The 21362-nt window shown below is 42.9% G+C and overlaps 2 protein-coding genes across 3 annotated transcripts; both read right to left on the reverse strand.

Moving 5' to 3' along the window:
• Window positions 1–1544: 1544 nt before the first annotated feature.
• On the reverse strand, window positions 1545–10041 carry mindy4 (MINDY lysine 48 deubiquitinase 4). The gene is made up of 18 exons (XM_031574501.2): window positions 9647–10041; window positions 9169–9288; window positions 8798–9012; window positions 8432–8699; window positions 8076–8341; window positions 7682–7746; window positions 7259–7371; window positions 7050–7166; window positions 6785–6873; window positions 6536–6637; window positions 6350–6413; window positions 5887–5952; window positions 5692–5759; window positions 5129–5192; window positions 4775–4936; window positions 4278–4458; window positions 3396–3474; window positions 1545–3040 (listed from the first exon to the last, which is right to left on the reverse strand). The coding sequence occupies exons 1-18, from the start codon at window positions 9704–9706 to the stop codon at window positions 2992–2994; spliced, it is 2148 nt and encodes a 715-aa protein (XP_031430361.1). The 5' UTR covers window positions 9707–10041; the 3' UTR covers window positions 1545–2991.
• A 235-nt stretch (window positions 10042–10276) lies between these two features.
• nexn (nexilin (F actin binding protein)) lies at window positions 10277–21362 on the reverse strand. 2 transcript variants are annotated; one of them, XM_031574500.2, is made up of 15 exons: window positions 20885–21362; window positions 17976–18704; window positions 17535–17726; window positions 16996–17080; window positions 16740–16888; window positions 15221–15421; window positions 14712–14888; window positions 14265–14453; window positions 13840–14031; window positions 13349–13399; window positions 12675–12872; window positions 12202–12423; window positions 11778–11966; window positions 11245–11608; window positions 10277–11021 (listed from the first exon to the last, which is right to left on the reverse strand). In XM_031574500.2, exons 2-15 carry the CDS (start codon window positions 18648–18650, stop codon window positions 11008–11010), a joined length of 2898 nt encoding a protein of 965 aa, XP_031430360.1. In that variant the 5' UTR covers window positions 18651–18704; window positions 20885–21362; the 3' UTR covers window positions 10277–11007. The 2 variants fall into 2 exon arrangements, with proteins under 2 accessions (XP_031430360.1, XP_012677257.2); XM_012821803.3 differs by lacking the exon at window positions 13349–13399.

Raw genomic sequence — 21362 nt, forward strand, 5'->3', positions numbered from 1 at the left:
CTATACATAGCAGACGCAGTACCTCTTCGATCTCCTGCGCGGGACTGAGGTGAGGTGACACATTCAGCTGACAAATGGCCTCAATAGTTAATATGAAAAGAATCAGTTAGGCCACGCAATCATCTTTCACCTCAGGAAGGACGTGCTATTACTCACAGTATAGCTAATGGCCTTCACGAGGCTTCGTCTTAGCTTGTTATTCAGTCTCCCCACTGTGCGGCTAATGCAAAATTAAGCCAAGAGGGGCAGTTCGAGGAAAATGTCCGACACGCATTTCAAGGTCTCAGCGCACTTTTGGCAAGACAAGATGTGAAGCATCCCCACGTCAAGAGATAGGAGTTGGGGAAGAGGGAGTGGGGCGCACATTTCAGTGAACATAGGGGATGACTCAGACATCAACTGTTCTTGGAATCATTTCCAACAGCTGTCTCGAAGCGCTTTGGCTTTTCTATCTATGTGCATACCTTGCCCAATAGGTATTGCCAACATTTTACTGCGTTCACAGCAGGGGCGTAGCCAGAAATTGTAATTTGTGCGTATGGGATATAACGTGTGCCAAAGCAAAGGTGATCTGTAGATAAACCACAACAGTTTTTCACACTTATTTTAAGATCTCAGTAAAACATTATTCAAACTACTTGCCTATAATCGTTTATACACATTTTATGGACAGCAGGCTACGAGGTTTGTTTACTGTTGCTTAGCACGCGTGATAGTTTCAAGAAATAAGGTGGAGGGGCAACATTATTTCTTCATTTAATGATACAATAATTTCTTCAATAACGTTATAGTACAACTTTTGCTGGAGTTGTGGCGACTTCAAATGCCTACTTACTGAATATCTGCAACATTGTTTGGAACGTGCAACTAAATCACATCAGATTTTCTCCACCATAAGACGGCAACGGCCCCAAAACTAGATATATTTTTTCTTTCAATCGATTTCTGTTCGTCTTTCAGGATGCGTGGACTCTTATAAACATTTGTCCAGATTCAGAGGGCTTTCTTTTGACATCTTTGCATTTATAATTAAATCTCTATCTATCTTAGCTAGCTTGCTGTGATCTGTCACTGACCGCCAGCACAAATGCCACCCTGAGCTCATTTGAATATTCATTGCAAGTGACAGGAAGTGTCTATCCATTAGTCAATTTTTTTTCTGTGAATTTCAATAGTGTAAGTAATAATAAGAAGTACTATTATTATTATTTTACAGCTAGCTAATACATTTTTTATGATTATGCTGGGTGGTGGGGCCCCCTAAACCCCACGGTCTACACTTTTAAAAAGGGTATCTTTATTTTGAAAAGTATAGCATAAACACAAATGTATATAACTATATATTAATTGTAATAATTAAATATGTTTGCGTGTGGACACCTTATACAGAATGATGTAAGAAGGTAGTTTGGACAGAAAGTCACTGTCATCTTCATATTGGGATAAACTGATCCTATCTTCTTTAGAAGGCCTATCTGTGGAGATAAGCAGATCTTAAGAAACTTAAGCAAACCTCCTTCAGACAAGAGCATACGGTAGTTGTATTTGGTCTGCTTGCTTTGAAAACAGATTTTATTCTTATTGGTTTGAAGAGAACAATGCCAGCACAGTCCTTGGCTACATCCTAGGTTATGCATAAATGCAAAACACTGTAAGACCAGAACAGCCCTATTACATACAATAACTGCCGTTTACACATTCAAAACAGGTACACATTAGAAACAGATGACCGCGTTGGAAATAGGTTTAGCAGCCAGAACGTCAAGGCAAACTTCTTACAAAACACCCAGCAAGCTAAATAGCATACATGCATTATTACTACTAGTTAGTAGTTTAAATTCACAACCCATCTATATGCAGGGACAAATGAAACCAGTACTTCACTGAACGTAACAGATTCTCACCACTGTTTTGTTTTTCTTCTTCCTTTCCTACTGCCTGCACTCTCGTTTTAACGACAGATGGCGTTTGCAGTTGCGTTTCATGGTGTCGCTGTAGCCTCCTAGCAAGCTAATGTTTTTAAGGACGCCGTAGGTTTCTAGACATACAATTGTAGTCTCAGCTGTCCTTGGGGGCCCTCTTCCAGCTTGGGCCCGTAGCACCCTTGGCTGGGAGTGCCAGCTTTAGATTTAGGTGGCACATGCATACCCGGGCACACCCGTGGCTACACTCGGGGTTCCAAGTCTGTGCACACCGAGAGAAACATGCTCTTTTGACCTTCTCATAGGGAAACACCCCAATTGCGTCCTAAATAACAGCAGAAAAGAACAACGATCAATAAAAGGATTGGCCTCATCCATCCCTGAAGGTGATGAATGTGCCACCCAGCAACCCTGTGGAGATATTGCACAGAACCCTGCAAACACAACAGGCCTTATATACTTTGACTGCTTTGAAAAAAAAAATACTCTGAAAGGCTTTAGGGACCCTAATAAATGACGTCATACATGGTAAACATGTCACACATGCATAGGCACATCAAGGAGAAACATTACTGCATGTTAACAATGTCATGAGGCAATGGTAAAATCTATTATACACTCAAAACAAATTACAAGACAATACAGAATTGTTTTAGAAAAGAAATTACAGTACAGGTCATATACATTTAGCTATAGGCACATAAAAGGCTTGCGTTTCCTGAACTTCAGAAATGTTAATGTCCTAAGGTGGTCTGGTGTAATCATGTTAGAAAAGGACAAGGGAGAGGAGCAGGATGACTTTATAAATGTCTCTGCATGCGTGTCCTGTGTCTCAGTCTACTATGGACAAGAATACTTTCATCAGATGTTTAGCCACCAAAAGATGTTTTTTTTTTTTTTTTTTAAAGTAGCTCTCAGAAGAAGTGTCAGTTAGGAGTTCATCACACCTGTACTTAGTCAGGTACATATGTGCAGTAAATACTGCAAACTATACGATATGTGAAGAAGCAGCCTGAGGTGGGGAATGAACCATCATAAATTGTCTGTCTTATTGTGTTTAAATGTCCGATCAAAGTATAGGCTCTGTATCATTCCAGTCGACCACTGCATTCCTCCATCTGGGGATTAAAAAAGAAGACGTGATCAAAATCAAAATCTAAAATTAAATTAAATTGTTTGCATCCTGTTACCGGGCAGGTAAAGGGCAGGGCCAGTAAATTGACGTGGATATGGGTACAAGGTCTGGTCTATAATTATGTTCCTCTTAGAAATGAGCATTAAGCAAAGCAATTAAGCCCAGGGCAGAATGCTGCCTTGCTTCTAAGCACTCTGGTTAACAGCTCTGTTGCTGTTAAAGTCTATGGCTCTCACAGAAAACTACTATTACAATTTCTTGAATGCTGGTTTGTCTTCAAGGGGCTTTAGCAAGTGCCTGTAGCTGAAAATGACGAGTCTAAGGTCAGTTCCCCTCACCTCGTCCGTATGCAGTGCTCCAGAGGAGGAATGAGATCACCGTCCTCGCAGTCTCCGCCAATAGCCATCTTTGACATGCCTGACACAAGACAGCAGGTGGTATATAAGAGGAAGCAAAAAGATGTGAATAACAGCCATGATTACTGAATGACCGTGTTCCATGTACCATCAGCAAGTTGGATGGAAGTTATATAGAATTTGTTCATTCCGATATAGAATTCATCAGCTAATCAATTACCCCATCAGGGGTACCCCCTCCAAAGACCCCCGTGGATACAGTACCAGTCAAAAGTTTGGACACACCTTTCATTTTTTTGAGAAGTGTTTTCTTTACTTTTATTATTTTCTACATTGTAGATTAATACTGAAGACATGTAAACTATGAAAGAACACATATGGAATGATGTTCTAAACAAAAAAAGTGTTATCTACCATGTAGAAAATAACAAAAGTAAAGAAAAAAGTGAGAAAGTGTGTCCAAACTTTTGACTGGTACTGTACTGTATATGAAGTAGGTAGCCACCGGGTTGACAGACAGGTAGAGCTACTACGCTGTTATGATTGGTGGGTTTTACAGTTCAACACTGTTTTGCTTTTCTGAGTAAAGTCTGGCTCTGTCACATACGCATAATGGTATTTCTTCAGTGCATATCTGTCAGTCACAGCTGCCAGAATATGAGGAGAACTTGTGCCAAACGCTACAAAAAACTGACAAATGTTCACAGTTGGCGTTGCACAGCCTTCCTTAAAAACACAACCTTCCTTTAGTTATTCAACAAATTCAGGGAACAATATACCGTGCAAATGCAATGAAATTCCCTGTGAAGCACAATGAAAAAGAAAAACTGGACTGGAATGGATAGGCAAGCCAGATTGACTTACAGACAGTCAAGCGTATTTGCTCTTGCTGGTTGGCCAGGCCATCATAGTAGTACAGGTCAAAGGTTGTCTCCTCTAACAGGTCAGAGGTCAGGCTCTTGTTCAAGGAGAAGAGCACGCTGAAATGGCTCTCACTGCACACAACCCAGATCGGATGTCTGGGACGCTTCAGGTACTCCCCGACCTTAAAAAGTTTAAATAACATCCATTTTAAATGGGCTCTAGTTCATCACACATATCTGCATCATATATATATATATACATACATCTAATCTAATCTATCAACATACATTGATATTACCATGCAATAATTGTTGGTGAGTGGAACTACAGTGAGAGATTCCTTACAAACCACAGGGTGGCGCTTTAGTATGAGGCCATGGTGCATGGTGAGTGCTAGTTCAGTCAAAGTGTTTCCCTCCATAGGTGAGAGATTGGGGAGGGACAATCACCCTTTATATCAATATTTATGGAAGATTCCCATGACTTTATGATCATACCTTACAGATATTGTAATGTTCAAACAAGGAGAGCAATCCGATGTCACTGCGGCAGGAGACTCCTTTCAGCAAGGTGAAGATGCCATTCCCTGACTCCAGCCTCATCTCATCGTTGAAGACGTTCGAAACGGCTCGGCCAAACAGCAGGAGATTGACCAGCTCCTGGAACAGACAAGGGCGACGGTAAGGAGTTGCTGCGCACTCTTTATTTACTGTTCATTCATAGATCACCAGTCTACTCTATACGGGATCAGACCCCTGATTCTGATGTACAACAGACCAGGGCAGGGTCCGTGTCAGCACTGGCTACTCTCTACGTGCCGTGTTTCAGAGGAACAGCAGCTTGTTACAGACCTGTGTGCAGTAGCCATGGGCTCCTATGAGAGTGGTCGTGGGCACATCCATGTCACTGCGCAAGCTGAGAACGAATGCAGACAAACAGAATGAATAAATGGGACAGAATGCGTTTGAAATACCGCAATTCTAGAATGCCTGTCTCTAAGCGCACTAGGGCACATGAACTTGAATTCAAATAACACACCATTACATCACTTTCTCAAAATGTGGCTACCGCAACTGTTCTGGAAATGAGAACAGTGGAAACAGCATAGAACAGCAGAAGTATGCCATTTGTCAACAGTTTATTTGCTTGGGTAGACGCTGTTTCCCCCATCTGCATTCCTCGAGTTAGCAGACGCCTTTACTGAAAACCAACGGAGTGGGGAAAGCGCATAGTAATTTTAATCTTCAACTCTTTGGGAATCCTACCCTTGGTACTGCTACGGCTATACTCATATACACATATTCATATTCAATCTTCAGTGATATGCAGTGGATAGTGAAACCAGCAAGCAAGTGTAACGTTCATTTGTCAGTTAAACACGCTGCCTATTTATTCGGTAACGTTACTTACTTACCCCTCAATCGATCTGGAGAGGATAGCAGAGATGGTGAGGAGAATACACCCAAAGGGACCCAACTCAAACTACAACAAATCACATGACAAAAAAAACGATCAAACAAGGCGTGGAACATTGCTAGTATACACAGTGTACACTGAATAGAAAGCCAATGAGAGAAAGCATGGAATAAAAAGTGCCCATAGGGTTTACCTGTGATACATGCTGCTCCAAAAACAAGCTGAGCTCTTCCAAACTGTTAACCGTGCTGCAGGTAATCTGCAAAACATGACCAAAAGCCGTGAGTGCTTGTGGTGCCTTTACACTTGATTACACACACACACACACACAAGATACATTTTCCATTTAAGTAATGTAAATGAATTGTATTAATAAATTCAATGTCTAACGGAAGTTAAAACTGAAAATTCTCAAACCATTTTCAGTCAAAACATGAAAAACTATAAATGGACCCAGATATAAAGGGGAAAACAAGCGACATGTTTATAATACCTGCATTGCCTTCATTTTCAATATGTGTATTTGTATAAGTATGAGAAATGGTAACTTTTTTAAAGGTATATGTATACTATATGTATATGTATATGTAAACTCCCATTGCATTGCGAATCATGAAGCGGGGCATAGGGCTTGTCAGGATGTCTAAACGTCTCACCATCTCTAGAACCCCATCTGATTTGTACTTTCCCACGGGAGTGAAATGACGTCTTCCAGAGTTTCTGCAAAGATCCAGTGTACAATTCACACCATGACAATGCTAAGCAATCAAACGCAATCCTACTCATAACTTCATTTACTTCTCGCTCACATGCAAACCGTTGTCTATTGCCAACAATCTTACATCGCCACAACGGCTTTCCTTTTGTCTCCAGCCCTCCAGAGGATGTCGGCGATAGCCAAAGCAAGGCACCGGGTCCTTTTTGACTGTGACGGCTGCATTTGCCTACAGAGGATTTGAAAATAATCACGAGGACAGCTCATTATCTTTTGAGTGACACTTACTGGTTGCCTACTGTGCCTGCCAAACATTGATATAATAGGGTGATGGTGGGGCTGGGGTCGGGGATATATTCGAGAGAGTATCACTTACTGAAAAGCAGAATCACATTCCGTGTCTTCAAACAGAAGTTTCTGCAGAATGCAAGCTTGTACAGAAGCCAGCACTCCACAAGGACCACCCTGCAGAACATGCACACATGCATTTTTTATTGTTTTGGTATGAAGTATAGGGAACCAGTACCACAACACTTTGTACATTACTCACCGAAACGTACATTGTAACGGTACAACTTTCTATAATGTAGTTATCAAGACCAGCTGACGTATATATTAAGCACTGTATATTCAAGCCACACCTTTCTCTGTATAATCCCATATCTTAAGGCGGGTTTATCCGAAAAGCTGAAACTTTGACATTTCCATTCTTCACCAAAGCAACTGACTGGGGAACCAAGGAGGATCTCTTTCAAGGCCTGCAAGAAATTACAAACAAGTCAATATATCACTAGAAAATGTGAAAGGCAACCAAAAACACACTCTGAAGTTCCTGGCCAAGGACACTTACAGTGGCAGTGGGAAGATCTATTGGGTGCGAGTCAAAAGTGTGTTGAGGCAGACAGTGATTGAGGGGCGGTCTGGCGAGACCGCATAGCTCCTCCTCCTCATCATCAATATCATCTGAAGAGGAACAGACACACCACTTGAAAATGAAATGAAAAATGAAAAGCAATCTTTACAGGCAGCAAAATAAAGTTCCTTTCCATTAAACACGATAGGGAAAGTTGTAGTTGTAAACTCACAGCATTCCAGCAGCTCATATATGTTTCTTTAAAAGAACTTGAACTAAATAATTATCATATCCATATGTGGTCTGTTTACTGGTATTTGGGCTAATCAGTGTATACTCAAAATGCATTTAAATTCATAATTTACTTAAACCAGCACACCATAACTGCTATAGTCTGCTAATCACTGCACACTAACTTACCAAGCGTCATTGTTGACATATGGACATATTTAAACATATCAGCAGCAGTTGGACTCATATCCAGTCTGTGTGTAGGACAAAAAAAGGGAACTTTTCTAGTAAGAATTTCAGTACCACTACAGTATGTGCTGACCATTAATCCCCAACACAAAGGCTGGGTGATCATGAAAGCAAGCAGTCTGGGACAAAACCCATTAAGACAACAGGGTTTCATACAACATAAGTTTACACGGAAAACTGCTACTGATCATTAGCATGCAACATGCAGATAATCTTTCTCTTAAGATTCAGAAACCCACAAAAGAAGCATAAATCTAGAAACCCACAAAAGAAGCATCCAGTCCCCACTACTCCCCTTGTATGTCCCTCTTAAGGGCAAACAGATTTCAATTACATGTGAGGTTGAGGCCTGAGGCTGTGGACTTTCTCAAAGCCACCACATTCCCTGCCTGGCGGATGGCCCTCAGAGGGCAGGTCCTCAACCCCCTCCCAGTAGGCAGGGGGATTCGGTGTACCCTTCTCTGGAAATGTGCTGTGAGACATGGTGCTGCGAGTCGAGCTGTTTAACCAGTCTTTATCGTCTTTAATTTCTCCATCCTTCGCTGAGAGGAGCGGGGAGGAGCCTGCCGACTTGCGTGTCACACGTTTTTTACTGCCTTCCTGATGGGGAGGAAAGAAGGAGGTCATCACTAGGGGTTAATTCTGGCGCAGAGTGACTGAACCCATGAAGGAATGGAAGACCATCCTTACCAGGGAAGAGTTGGCCACCGGCCCTGCCATCATGCCCCTCTGAACCCGAGTGTTCCTGCTTCTGTGGCTCTCACGGACAAATCTCCTCTTTTCTGTGGACTGGTCCATCCCAACTGGTGAGCTAGAAGTCTCTTGGCTGCTGGGCAAAGATAGCCTGTCTGATGTACCCTCAGTCAGATTGGAGTTAGGGCTGATTGGAGGTTTTACCCCCTTGGAGTAAGATGTCAGCACTCTGGGAGGTGAACTGATAGTTTCACTTTTGGGCGACCTGTAAATGATACATAACTTGTGTGTTGAATTTCCAGGTCCATTGAAAATATCTATAGGAAGTAGAATTCCTTATGGAACAAAAAGCCATAAGTATACCTTGACACGTTTGATTTACGCTGAACAAAGCCTGCAGTGTTGTCATCTGTTCCACTTGCAACGATTACAGGGGAGCTAGTAGGATCTGTCAGGTTCCTCTCACCTCTAGGTGCCTGAGTGTCACTACTATTCTGCTTTCTCTTTGAGCTTCCGCCCTCGTCAGTTTGGTGCCATACAACGAGTTCCAACAGTGTTTTAAATGGAAACTCCTGTACCTAAAGGTTAACAAATCGTTACATTTTTAAGTGACTTCTCTGCGCTGTGTATGGTGCATGAAGCACCATGGATGTTTCATACAGCTCTCTGAAATGGGTAATGTTTATGGCAGTGATTACTTTCATTGTTAATGCGTGCCTAATTCTTATTCCTACCTTATTCTTCTTGTAAAGATTATCAAGATGAAGAAGTCGGCGTAGATCTTCCCTACTATTTATGCTGGAACTTGACCGAGGGAATTCATCGTCCAAGCAAGCAATAGTCTTTTTCAGTCCCTGAGAAAGATTGCATATTTGAACAGTGCATGCCAAAACAGATACCTGACATGTATGTTGTTGCAATTTGGTGGGTTAGCAGGGAGAAATAGCCTGGGCTACAAAGTTAAGCCAGCTGCTGTCCATTATGGATATCTTAGCTAGTTATCGCTAGCTATCAAACCTGCTATGCTAACCAACTCATTTCAGCCTTTTTGGCCTCTTGGCTGAGCAAAGCATTCAATAGGCCTCTCTGCGTGAACATGACATGACATGACCCAGGTTTATTTGCCATATTATTCGCTAGTATTACCTAGTTAGTACTCTTTCCAGGAACGCAGAAGAACGGTTTTCATTAGCCAGCTTGCCTTCAACTTACTTTTCGACTGAGATATTCTCTGACGAGTGATGCAGATACTTCCTCCACCATTTTCCCCATATATGCTGGAAAAGCTTGGATCAACACGGATGAAATCTAACGTTTTCATATAGTGAACATACAGAAACCCTTAACATAACCCAACTCTTTCTGATAGCTCTGACAAACACGAAATTACATAGCCTACATTAATCGTTACATTTAACACTAGAGTGCAGAAGTCTTCAGCCATTTAGCTAGCGAGTTTGCTACTTGTTAGCCTCAAGTTAGCCAGCTAGTGTCTTGCTGTCTCTATGGTTACCTCTGACATCGTGTTACAACAGAACCACGTGTCAAAGTTTGCACTCTATGAAATACTGCCACCTAGTGAAAAAGAGAGGGGAGTAGTGCACATTATATGAGAAACATTTGGCAGGTAAGCCATAACAGCTACAATTTCATGTTCAAATCCTGGCAAGCCACTTCAGCATGTGAGTGCATGAGGTGCTGGGTTCCATTGGGTTCAAAGGTTGTCCTGAATACTTTCCAGCAGAAGACTTCTTTCAAGAAACCCTTTTCTGAACAGCATAGGCTATTTAAAATCACCCTTTTATAAGATTCAGACTATGAAGAAACACCAGTCTCACCAGATTACTATTTTAGCAGTTTTATTATAATTTTCATATATCACAAATATTCTGTCTAACCAAAACCACATTTGTTACTATTGTTATAATTGTGTTGTTACAGTGCCTTCATGTCCAGTCTGTTAGAGTCAACATTCAGTACATGAAAAACTTGTTTACATTCAGTTAAAATGAACATAAATCAAATATTTAAATCACAAAATGTAAAAGTAAAACATTCTAAACAGATATTCTAATTGGTATGCAAAACTCTACCTTCAGTTTTCTACACTTTTGAGACTCATTTTGAACTTAGAAAAGAAACATCAGATCACAAGAAGGAATATCATTTTATCTTTTTTGTTTTAGTTGGAAATCATCAATATAATGAGGATCTTAGACCAAACCCGTTGAAAGTTTCAATATATAATTTTAAAAACAGAGTATAATTTTTGCACAATTCATGATAGCAACCACATGTGGGAACAAAACTTGAGTTTTGGCACTGATTTCTTTCTGATTTGAGCATGTTTATTGACAGTGAGTGCAGGTTTGTGTTGAGTAAAATGTAAACAACATTTTTGCACTTATAGCAATGTGTGTTCTCCTTTGGAGGAATGGCAAAAGAGAGAGAGAGAAAAAAAAATTCAAGAATAATGCTGCTGCCTCCTCCCTGTTGTTTGGCCCTACCATGAGAAATGAAGATTTACAAAAAAAAAACAAGGGGACAGGGGAACGTTCCACTGAATGGGTGAATCAGTAGTCCTCAGCTAGAAAAGAAAAAGAGAAGGCCGTTATCCAAAATAAGTTGAGGAAGATGAAGATGACGACGATGATGTTGCTAATGATAATGGGGATATTGATAATAACATAAATTAGAGCATAGATGAGGAAGAGGAGCATGCATTCCCCTCTGGGTTAGTCATGAAATGTTGAAGGAGAGAGCATGCCAGCATGCGTCGGAGTTAGTGTGAGGAGTACACCGATTCTTACTTTCCACTGTGAGGATACAGGTGCTGGCGGCAGTGCCTCGGCTGTTGACGGCTTTGCACATGTATTCTCCCTCGTCTTCCGGGAAGGTTTCGGGCAGGTAAAGGCAGTACGTCTCACCCCGATCAATGTACTGATAGTCCTCACTGTCCGGGAGCATCTCACCCTCGAACCACCAGGTGACTTCGGGCTTGGGCTCGCCTGTGATCTTCACTGTAAACCGCACAGGCTCGGCATCTACCACCGACTGGTTTTTCAGGGGCTTTTTGAACCACGGAGCCCCAGACCTGGCGTGATCTTCTTCATCGTCGTACGCTGCCGAGCCGTTGATGATGCTTCCCTCGTCCTCTTCCTCATCGTCCTTTGTCTGCCATAAAACACATCATAAATCTTACCACAAAAACACTCTTTTTTCTTTTTTTTTAAATGGAAGTATCACGCCACCACGTGCCACTCATGCATGTGGCGCCCTCCATGCAACTGGCCATAGCTCAGACTACAGTACTCTTGAACAGTGGCCTCCTCTTGAGATTTACTTTTTGGAGAGCCGCGTCAATCTCCTGCTGTTCAAACTGCATCCTCTGCAGCTTCTGCTCCTCAGTTCTCCTCCTCGCCTCCTCCTCGCGGGCCTTGGCCATTTGCTCAAAGCGTGCACGCATGTCCACCTTCTGCTTAAACGGAGCGTCCACCTCTTTTGCACCTTCCATTCTGTTTTCCTCTTCATCCTATGCAGACAAAACCCCTAAACTTAAATTCTATTTATGACAAATACTTCACAGCGTACAAGGGTCCAGTATTCATTATGGTGACAGAGCAGGGCCTGTGATAATGGATAAGAGTTTATTTAACAGGACAACGCTTCAGGCATGGACCGGACAAGCTGGCACACTCATCCCTGAAAAAAAAAGAATGATGCTAATCCCTACTGGTGAGGAGAGAGTAAGCATGCTCTTGCAGTACCTCCTGGAATCGCTCAGCCTCCCTCTCTTTGATTTCAAGGTCAATGGCTTTCCTTCTCGCTCTCTCCTCCTCGATCTTCTTCTGAATGTCCTCGTCGGTTAGCTGCTTGATCTTCTCGAACTTGGACTTCAGGTTCTTGGCTTGAATGGAGCCGGTTCGCTTCAGCTTTGTCAACTCCTCGTACTCGGCGCTCACCGTCTCCGAGCTTTCATTGACCACATCCTTCAAGAAACCCAGGAAGTCATGAGGTCATCATACAATAGCCACTATAGTTATAGTTACTATAATCTACCATATTTATTTAACTCTCTAAATGTTCTCTGTATTGAGGCTACTGTAATAACATAACATTACTTTTGTTTGCCATCATTGTTTGTTACTCTGTGATGAGTCCATTTAGAATTAGTACTACACTAAGAGTGTGGAAATGGTTGTCGTGTCTGGTTGTTAGGGTACTATGAGAGCTAACAGACCTCCTCCATCTCTTGCCGGAGCTGTTCAAACTCCTTTTTCTCCAGCTCCCTTTTCCTACGCTTCTCCTCTGCCTTGCGTTTTCTCTCGGCCTCCCCTTTCATCTTCAGCATCTCCTCGAAGTTGATCTCCAGTCTCCCCGGGTGCAGTGCTTCCTGAGACGTCGTCTTCATCAGACCCCCCTCATCATCATCCTGTACCTGTTGAGACAGAGCCAGCCACTGCATAACCCCAGTTTTAGAACCAGGTACTACAGAGCTCATATTCTGCAGTGTGTATTAGTCTGAAGGTCATGTGATTTCTGCATGTAATGAATATGGCTGGTGATGGCATAACAAGCTTTAAGCTTTTGGCATTACAAGCTATTGGCCTCTAATATGAACTATCTGTCATACATGGCAGTCTCATCATACAACATCTATATATGTGGCAATGTATGCATACATGCGCTCTTTGATACAGCTCTGAACAACAAAACAAGGGACGAAGAAGATTTCTTATATTTGGCTGAATTGGTTGCACCTTGTTTTGTAAGAACATCCTATTTTGGGTACACATAGCATAGCATAGCATAGCATAGCATGACATAGCATAGCATATGAAGATTTCAAGAGTACGCCTAGTTACAATGACAATCGAATGGCAGTCTTGGAATGTCAAATGGAAAGTGTCTTACTTCTCCATCTCCATATGTAGTCATAGATCTTTCATGATCCTCTCCAGGGCTCTTAAAAAGATAATTTGCAGAACAACTGAGTGTTGGAGGTATACCATTTGAGCAGAAATAACTCTGGGTTGTGTTGATATTTGAAGTTAGAGCCCATTAGAACTTCATTAGGAGTTGTAGAACTCAGGGTACACAAACGGTTAGGTCGGGAGTATTGATTTCTGTACTCAGATGATATCAGTACGTAAGCTGGAGTGCATGCCATGTTTTGTAAGTCAGTTGCCATGTTAGCTACATTATAATGCCAATTGTGTTAGCTTTTTTAAATTAAATATGCCATTATGCCATTGACAGGGAAGCGAGAGGAAACGGAGCCGTGATGATTTTGCAGGCGCCCTTTTCCTGTTTGTTAGAGATAAGTGTGGGACAGGTGGCAGGCCTGATTCATGCTGACACGTTAGGGGACTCACGCCCAACTTCTTTTTTTTCTGCTGCCCTACCATGTTCTTTCGTTCCTCGGCAAAGAGTCTCTTCTCCTCCTCGAGGCGACGCTTGGCCTCCTCCTCCTTCTTCTTATGCTCCTCTTCCCTCCGCTGTCTCTCCAGCTCCTCGAAGCTGATGCCCAGCTTCCCTGGCTTGGCACCCTCACCGCTGATCATGGCCAGCAAGACGTCGTCATCCTCATCTAGGAGCTATGAGAGACAGTGCCAATCATTCAGTTATTTGGTGTTTATCAATATAGTTGAAAAATGCTTTTAACTTTTTAAAGCTTGACAGCCACTGTACTACATAGTTAAATTTAAAGGCAAGGCAATCACAAACGAGTCATTTGGTGACATGAAGCTGTAATACACATTATAATAAAGAATGACTAGTAAATGCAAGAAACTGATCTTTCAGGGAGAGCGAGAAATACACTACTGACCATGCTCTTCCTGGCCTCGGCAAAGGCTTTCCTCTCATCCTCCATTCGTCTCTTTGCCTCCTTCTCAGCGCGTTTGCGTTCCTCCTCCACTCTCTGTCTCTCCAGCTCCTCAAAGCTCAGTCTCAGCTTGCCAGGCCTGACCTCCTCCTTGTCCATGAGGTCATCCTGCATGCCCTCCTCGTCAGACCCCTAACAAAATCAGCAAAAAAGTGGATTGGTCATTGTGTCACATTACACATGTGCTTGGTGGATTGGTCATTGTGTCACATTAGACATGTGCTTGGTTTAATCTTTTGACCATTTCACATATATGCTCACATCTTCTCCCGGTTCACACACGTGTACAGTATGTGACCAAACTTGTGAACTCACAATTCTTCTTAACTTGAGTTTGACATAATTGCCAATGACACTCAACGGTCTACTAATTATAATTGTGTTCAATACCATTAAGAGTTTGGCCTCCTCAAAGCCTTTCTTCTCCTCCAACAGGCGCCGTTTGGCCACCTCCTCGGCCTGCTTCTTCTGCTGCTCCTGGCGCTCCTTCTCCAGCTCCTCAAACGTCATCTTTAGCTTCCCAGGGCACGCCTGCTCCCTCTCTCTGGGCAGGTCCTCGTCCTCGTTCTGTGGTAAGAAACGGGCGGTTTTATGGAGAGACACTGTCTAACTTTAGCTGTACTCTCCGGTTTTAAACTAACGAGTCACGATGAATGTCATTAGCTATGCCGCGTGAACATAACGACCATCAGTTAGTAATCAGATAAAGACGTGGGCTCTACAGAACCTGCTTTTCAAATAAAATGCTATATAATTACAACAACAAGAATACACTCAACATCAAATAGACACTTTCCTCGTTACTTTCCTCGTTGTTTTCTCATATTGGCAGGAGTTGACTGTTTTCTTCCTAACACGTCTAAGGGAAGAAAACGCTTTTATGTAATCTGTTTGTATACCTGTGAGACTATAGAGCGGCGCTTGGCATCACGGAAGGAGCGCCTGTTCTCATCATATCGTTTCTTCTTCTCCTCCTCTGACTTCTTCCTCTCGTCCTCCTCACGGTTCTTCTCCATGTCCTCGAAGTTCATCTTAATCCTGCCTGGTGGCTTGAATGGCTTGGCTGGGACCACTCTGACAAGGATAGTATCGTCTCCTTCCTGAAACACAGAGTGTGTCTTATGACAGCCAGAGCATTGGGTCATTCTATAGTTAATTGCCACAACATGCTTTCTCTCTCCTTCTCTTTTATTGTGTTTCTCCACACCCGCTCTCGCTCACACACACACACACACACACACACACTCATACGCACACTCGCACGCACACGCACGCCGGCACACACACGCTGGCACACACACACACACACACACACTCATCGCCAAATCTACACGCTCACTCTAACAACACGCACACAGATACACACACACAACCACTCTAACAACTACAACAATACACACACTCTCCCTCTCTCTCTCTCTCTCTCTCTCTCTCTCTCACAAACACACACATGGTTTTAGATAAGATCACTCAGTGTCTAAGGAGGACATTCCTCTTGCCTCTTTGGCCTCCATCTGCACTAGGCCAGTGTGAGATAGGGAGTTCTAATTCTGTCAGGAAGTGCCGAGGGACTGAGGACAGCTCCATCAGACAGCGGTGTGGGAAACAGTCTCCAGTCTCCAGTCAAGTCGGCCACGCTTGCCAACATCTTTTGTTTTGGCTTTGGCACTCCGAAGTGTGCCACTGGCCAGAATTAACACCTAACTAAAACCCATTCCACCTGCATGTCCTTGGTAAATAAAGTTACGAGATTAAATGTATTGTTGATGGTGTCTTTAGGGGATTGAGTGTATTTAAGCTCAGTGCTCCCGGATCTATATTAAGAGATGATGGTTTCCTGTTCACTACTGTAACATTCAGCAATACATTTCCTCTCTGGACTGTCCAGATGGATATACAAAGTTGATCCACTGATGTTAAACAAGTCTAATACAGTACTGCCTCAATAGATGACAGGCGTAACCTACAATCTCATATGACCTATTGTATTGCTGTTGTAAAAAATATTGTGTTCAACATATAGATGATTATTTTTTATTTCAAAAGATCCCTGACTATTTCAATGCCCTCCAACCATTTCATAGAGAATCCACAGTTTGGTCAATGGACACCAAGCAAAGGCACACCCTTGTCTTCTGACGTTCTACTCCACTACAGGATTTAGAATCAGCCTACACATACGGTGAAGCTTCCAACTGTTACTTAAAATAACTCATCAGGGTGGTTGTTGAGGATTACCTGAATCATTACTGATTCACCCAACGGGGGACAGATCATTGACCTTTGCATGCTGAAACTGTACTACACCTGCCCTTCACACACACACACACACACACACACACACACACACACACACACACACACCCTTGCCCACACACTATTATCCATACAGTTCTAATTCAGCTCCTGCCAGCTTACCTCCTCTGCCTTCTTTGCCAGCTCTTTCTGGATCTTCGCTTTCTCCATAGTTTCCTGTGCCACGCGTTTCTTCCTCTCTTCCTCTGTTCTCTTCCTCTCCACCTCTTGCCTCTGTTTCTCCATCTCAGCAAACTTGCCCTTCACGCTGCCTGCAGAACCACATGGCCATCCTGTGTGAGTCGCTGTAACCTTAAAGCTGCTATTTGTACTCCCCTGTCCAAGCCCCAGTCTAGGTCAAATCTCCAGGTCACCCTACCTGTGATCTTGGGGACATACGATTTCTCGGGTTTCGCTGGCTTTATGTCCTCCTCCTCATCACTGGATGCTAAAAGTTCTTTTATCTGCAACAGATCAGGACGGAGAGTGTTGTCAGGTTACGGTTTATCTGGGATCATCTGCCTTGCACAGTTGCTAGCTCAGGAGCCATGCTGGTACCAGCAAGCCTCAACACCTAATCCCTGTAAGAGTGGCACCACATGACCTTCAAGGAAACTGCTGATTGGGTATATCTCCTGTGACATGGAAAGGGATCAACAGACAGGCAAGGAAGAGCAGACATCCGGGTGATAAGCACCGATCATTATGCAAATGATAACAGTTACAGGACAACCATCCTCTTCCTAAATGACAAGAAAACTCTTACTAAATCCTGTCTTCATCAATATTAATGCAGATCATAAAATTCTCTTCAATGTACAGAAATGTAGCAGTATTTGGGTATGAATGGTCATGTGTGCTAAGGGGATCTGTCTAGAGGCTAGAGAGAGTTGTAATGTAAGCGATGTAAGTGGTGACCTGCTGTTTGCGGCGGTGGAGCTCTCTCTCCTTGATGTACTGCTCCTTCCTCTGCTTCGCCTGCTCCTGGTTCCTCGACCTGCTGCGCTCCTCCCTGGCCTTCTGCATGGCCTCGAACTTATTCTTCACGTCTCCTTGCCCAACCTTTGGCACGTAGCTCCTCTGCACTGGCTTAGAGGCTTTGAACAGTTTCTTTAATGTGTGTGTGTGTGTGTGTGTGTGTGTGTGTGTGTGTGTGTGCGTGTGTGTGTGTGTCACATACAGGGAAGAGACACCGGGATTAGAAAATGCAACTGAGAAAAACATTAGAAAAATCATGGCCATACATAAGAAATGTAAATACATCAATATAGGGATTGAATAGGGATATGGGTGGATTTACTGTATTTGAGCACCACTACTACTTTGAGCTTCACTGAGGGAGGGCATGTGTCGCTGTACCTCTTGTTTCAGAGCCACTTCATTCATGGTGTCGTCGTCGTCCTCGCACACGATGTCTGCAATGTTTTTAATGTCCGTCATGCTGGCGTCTCTCGGACCCCTTCCCTCTCCTCTTGGTCCTCTCCTGCTCCTCAATCGTGTGGAGCTTCTGGCTTCATCTGTAGCATCTGCTGACTGACTGTCCGTCTTCTTCTTGTCCTCGTCCATGCTGTCATCTCCATCCACCGTCTTCTTCTTGTCCTCGTCCATGCTATCATCTCCATCCACCGTCTTCTTCTTGTCCTCGTCCATGCTGTCAACTCCATTCAGCGTCTTCTTCTTGTCCTCGTCCATGCTCTCAACTCCATTCAGCGTCGGTGCCTCGGGTTCCTCTGCGTCACCGTTCATACTACCCTCATCATTCCCCTTTTCGACATCAGCGCTGCTCTGTACATCCTTCACACCCTCGGCATCTAGCTTTACATCCTCACTTTTGATGGCATCAACCTTTTTCTCGTCTATTGCACTCGTATCCTCTTTGGCCTCATCCACTGCACTCTTTGGCCTGTGGGCTTCCTCTGTGACTTCTTCTTCCTCCTCTTCTTCTTCTTCCTCAGTGTGAACTTCTTCAGTGTCGTTCATGGGGTCGACAGTCTCCATAGTTTCCAGGTTGGTCATGCTCGCAACTTCAGCCATGGTTGCTCCCCTTCACACTGACGCAGCCCACTTTGAAATTCCTTGAACTGCAGTCTGTATGGACAGAACATGGACATGGACATGAGCCTGAGTGTCACAGTAATGTTTAATAACATCCCATCTTTAAGTCTTTTAAAGTGTTTGACTTTGGATTCAAGAGATGATATGATAGATATGATATGTACCCCTGCTCAAAAGAGCAAAGGACATTGGCAGTATTGACCTGCATGCAGTTTTTCATTTTGTCAAGTGAATTTAATTATGTCCCTGGTTAGTTAACCCTGGAAATCACACTAATGCTAAGTGCTAGTGTCATATCTATCCTTCTTAAAAAACCTAAACACCAAAGTGCAAGATTTTTGGTTGAACCAATTCAATTTTTTTGTCTGTCAAAATTGTAACTGTCATTTATCAACTCATTCATTTGCACTGTGTTGTTGTGTCTATGAAACAAGATGGCAGCGCCTTGGACTACTCCTTGTCTGTGGGAGCCATTGCTGAGAGATAGATGGCTGCTGTTGTATGCTGAGCCACAGTACAATGTCCAGACCCTAATTATAACCCACTTCTGTGTTACAGGACATGTGACCGAGGCTATTTTGGATCAGAGATATGTGGCGGGACAGAGGGGGTCAGCACCACATGTCGGTCAACAGACTCCTTGCAAAAGTGCCTCCGGATTCCTGCTGCCAAGACCAACAGTCCACAGCCCCAGTCCCCGAGTTGTAAACAGATATTTACTGTTCTGTTTCTACTGTTCTGTTACTGTACTGCTTTATTTCTCACAGGGAACACCAGCGTTAGTATGACACCCCCCAATTGAATTGAGTCGAGCTGCACCAGTAGCTTTGGGGGATGTCCACCTGTCAAAATGCTTGGTTATAGGGTATGAGTTATAAACGCTTTTGCCCCTGCTGAACTTAACGTCATGAGCTGTATCATGTTCTCAACACTTGCTGAGCTTAAAGCACTTTCTTCCAGCTGAGCACAAGGGCACACAAAAAGAAGACACAGCAAGGCTCAAATACACTTTTTAATTTACTTTATAAATATGTTGTTGGTTTCACCAATAGGTGTGTAGTGATTTAATAACTTACTCCTTCAACCCCATTTGTGAACTACTTAGGCCATACTATACGTCCAAATTAGGCTGCTCAATAGATTAAACGTTTTCCAAGCCTGGACTGCTTACATATGACACCAACAATTGTTGATGACTCATACAATGCCATTTGTATTGCATGGCACCACCTCTAGAACCAGGAGGCAGTCACTGGTCTATTTCTGTTGAAACTGATAATGCCCTAAGAATAAACGCAAGACAGTTGAGATTATCCCTCTTTCATTGTTTTGGTGGCCATGTTCTAGAAAGTTCGAGAGAACAGTGAGTCAACATCTTGCAAAACCACTACAAATGTTGAAATCTTAGAACCTAGAACTCAAGGGAAGTTGGATCACTGCCAAATCATTGCCTAGATGCCCTTATCACTGCTTCAGCGGCCTGAAACCAAAGAAGGAGCAGCCCAAAACCAAACGCCTATCAATTGCACTGCTGAATCTGAATTTATGTTTAGAGTGTTAAATATGCGTTTATGCCTACCTATTTAATGTAGAATGATCTTCATCACCACAACCGACTATATCACAGTCACAATAGTCTTCTCCATATAAGACACATTCAGAGTCAAAACAATATGACATGGAAGAGCACTGACCAGAGTTTGGCCTTGATTAGCTTTAATTGCCATATGAATCACGGTTAACCACTCCTAATATAAGCCTGGTCAAATGTCTACCTATTTATGGCAAACATTATTCAGCTGTCATTTAATATGGTAAAGACTTTCAAGAGATTACACTCATATATATCCAGATTACTAAACAAAATGTGTTATTGAATCATCACGTCTGATTTCCGCCTTATACATAGCCAAGCTCTCTTATTTCCTTAGGGATGTTGTTAAAAGGGGGAATATTAAGCCACAGTGACGCTAAATGTGCACAGCAAGGCCTATACTTAGCTATTCCCTGCTCCCTTCACTGTAATGACAAATTATTATTTATTTAGGGCAGTTACCATTCAATGCGTTTTCATAGTTAATAGTTGTCATTCACCTACATACTCGGTTCGTTGTGTGGAAATGAACTGCAACAGGTGAAATATGCAGGTGCATTTTTATAAATCACACATTGTCAAACGAAAAAAGAAAACATGCGTTTTTAAATTAAATTACCTCCTTCAGAGTAATATTCCGCTTCTTTCTCTCATAGGATTGACAGTGTATATCGACGGAGATAATGCCAACCACAAATCAAAATTCCCAAATGCACGGAGACTGTCGTGACCGGCTCCCTTTGCGGAGACGCAAAGTCGAATGGGTGAAGTTACGTAGCGGTAAGCAGTATCCATAAAAGTGCTGTTCCTCTCGCCGTCTACCGCATTCCACGCGGGCCTTCAATAGCCTCAGCTGTTCTACCACACACGCATGGTCTTTCCGACTTCTTCTTTTGGCTTCTTTAATAGACAAGATCCAAACTGACATGCTCTAGTTTTACAAACACATCGCTGTATAATTTTCTCAGTAAACTTAAACCATGTAGGCGCAATGGGGGCACTAATCTGTCTTTTGATAACATCATTTTATAACATAGCCTAGTTATGGGTTATTCCCAATTCTACTGATGCATCAGAGAAGGACAGAATGGAACAGT

The sequence above is a fragment of the Clupea harengus genome, chromosome 10 (assembly GCF_900700415.2).
Source record: "Clupea harengus chromosome 10, Ch_v2.0.2, whole genome shotgun sequence".
Classification (NCBI taxonomy): domain Eukaryota; kingdom Metazoa; phylum Chordata; class Actinopteri; order Clupeiformes; family Clupeidae; genus Clupea; species Clupea harengus.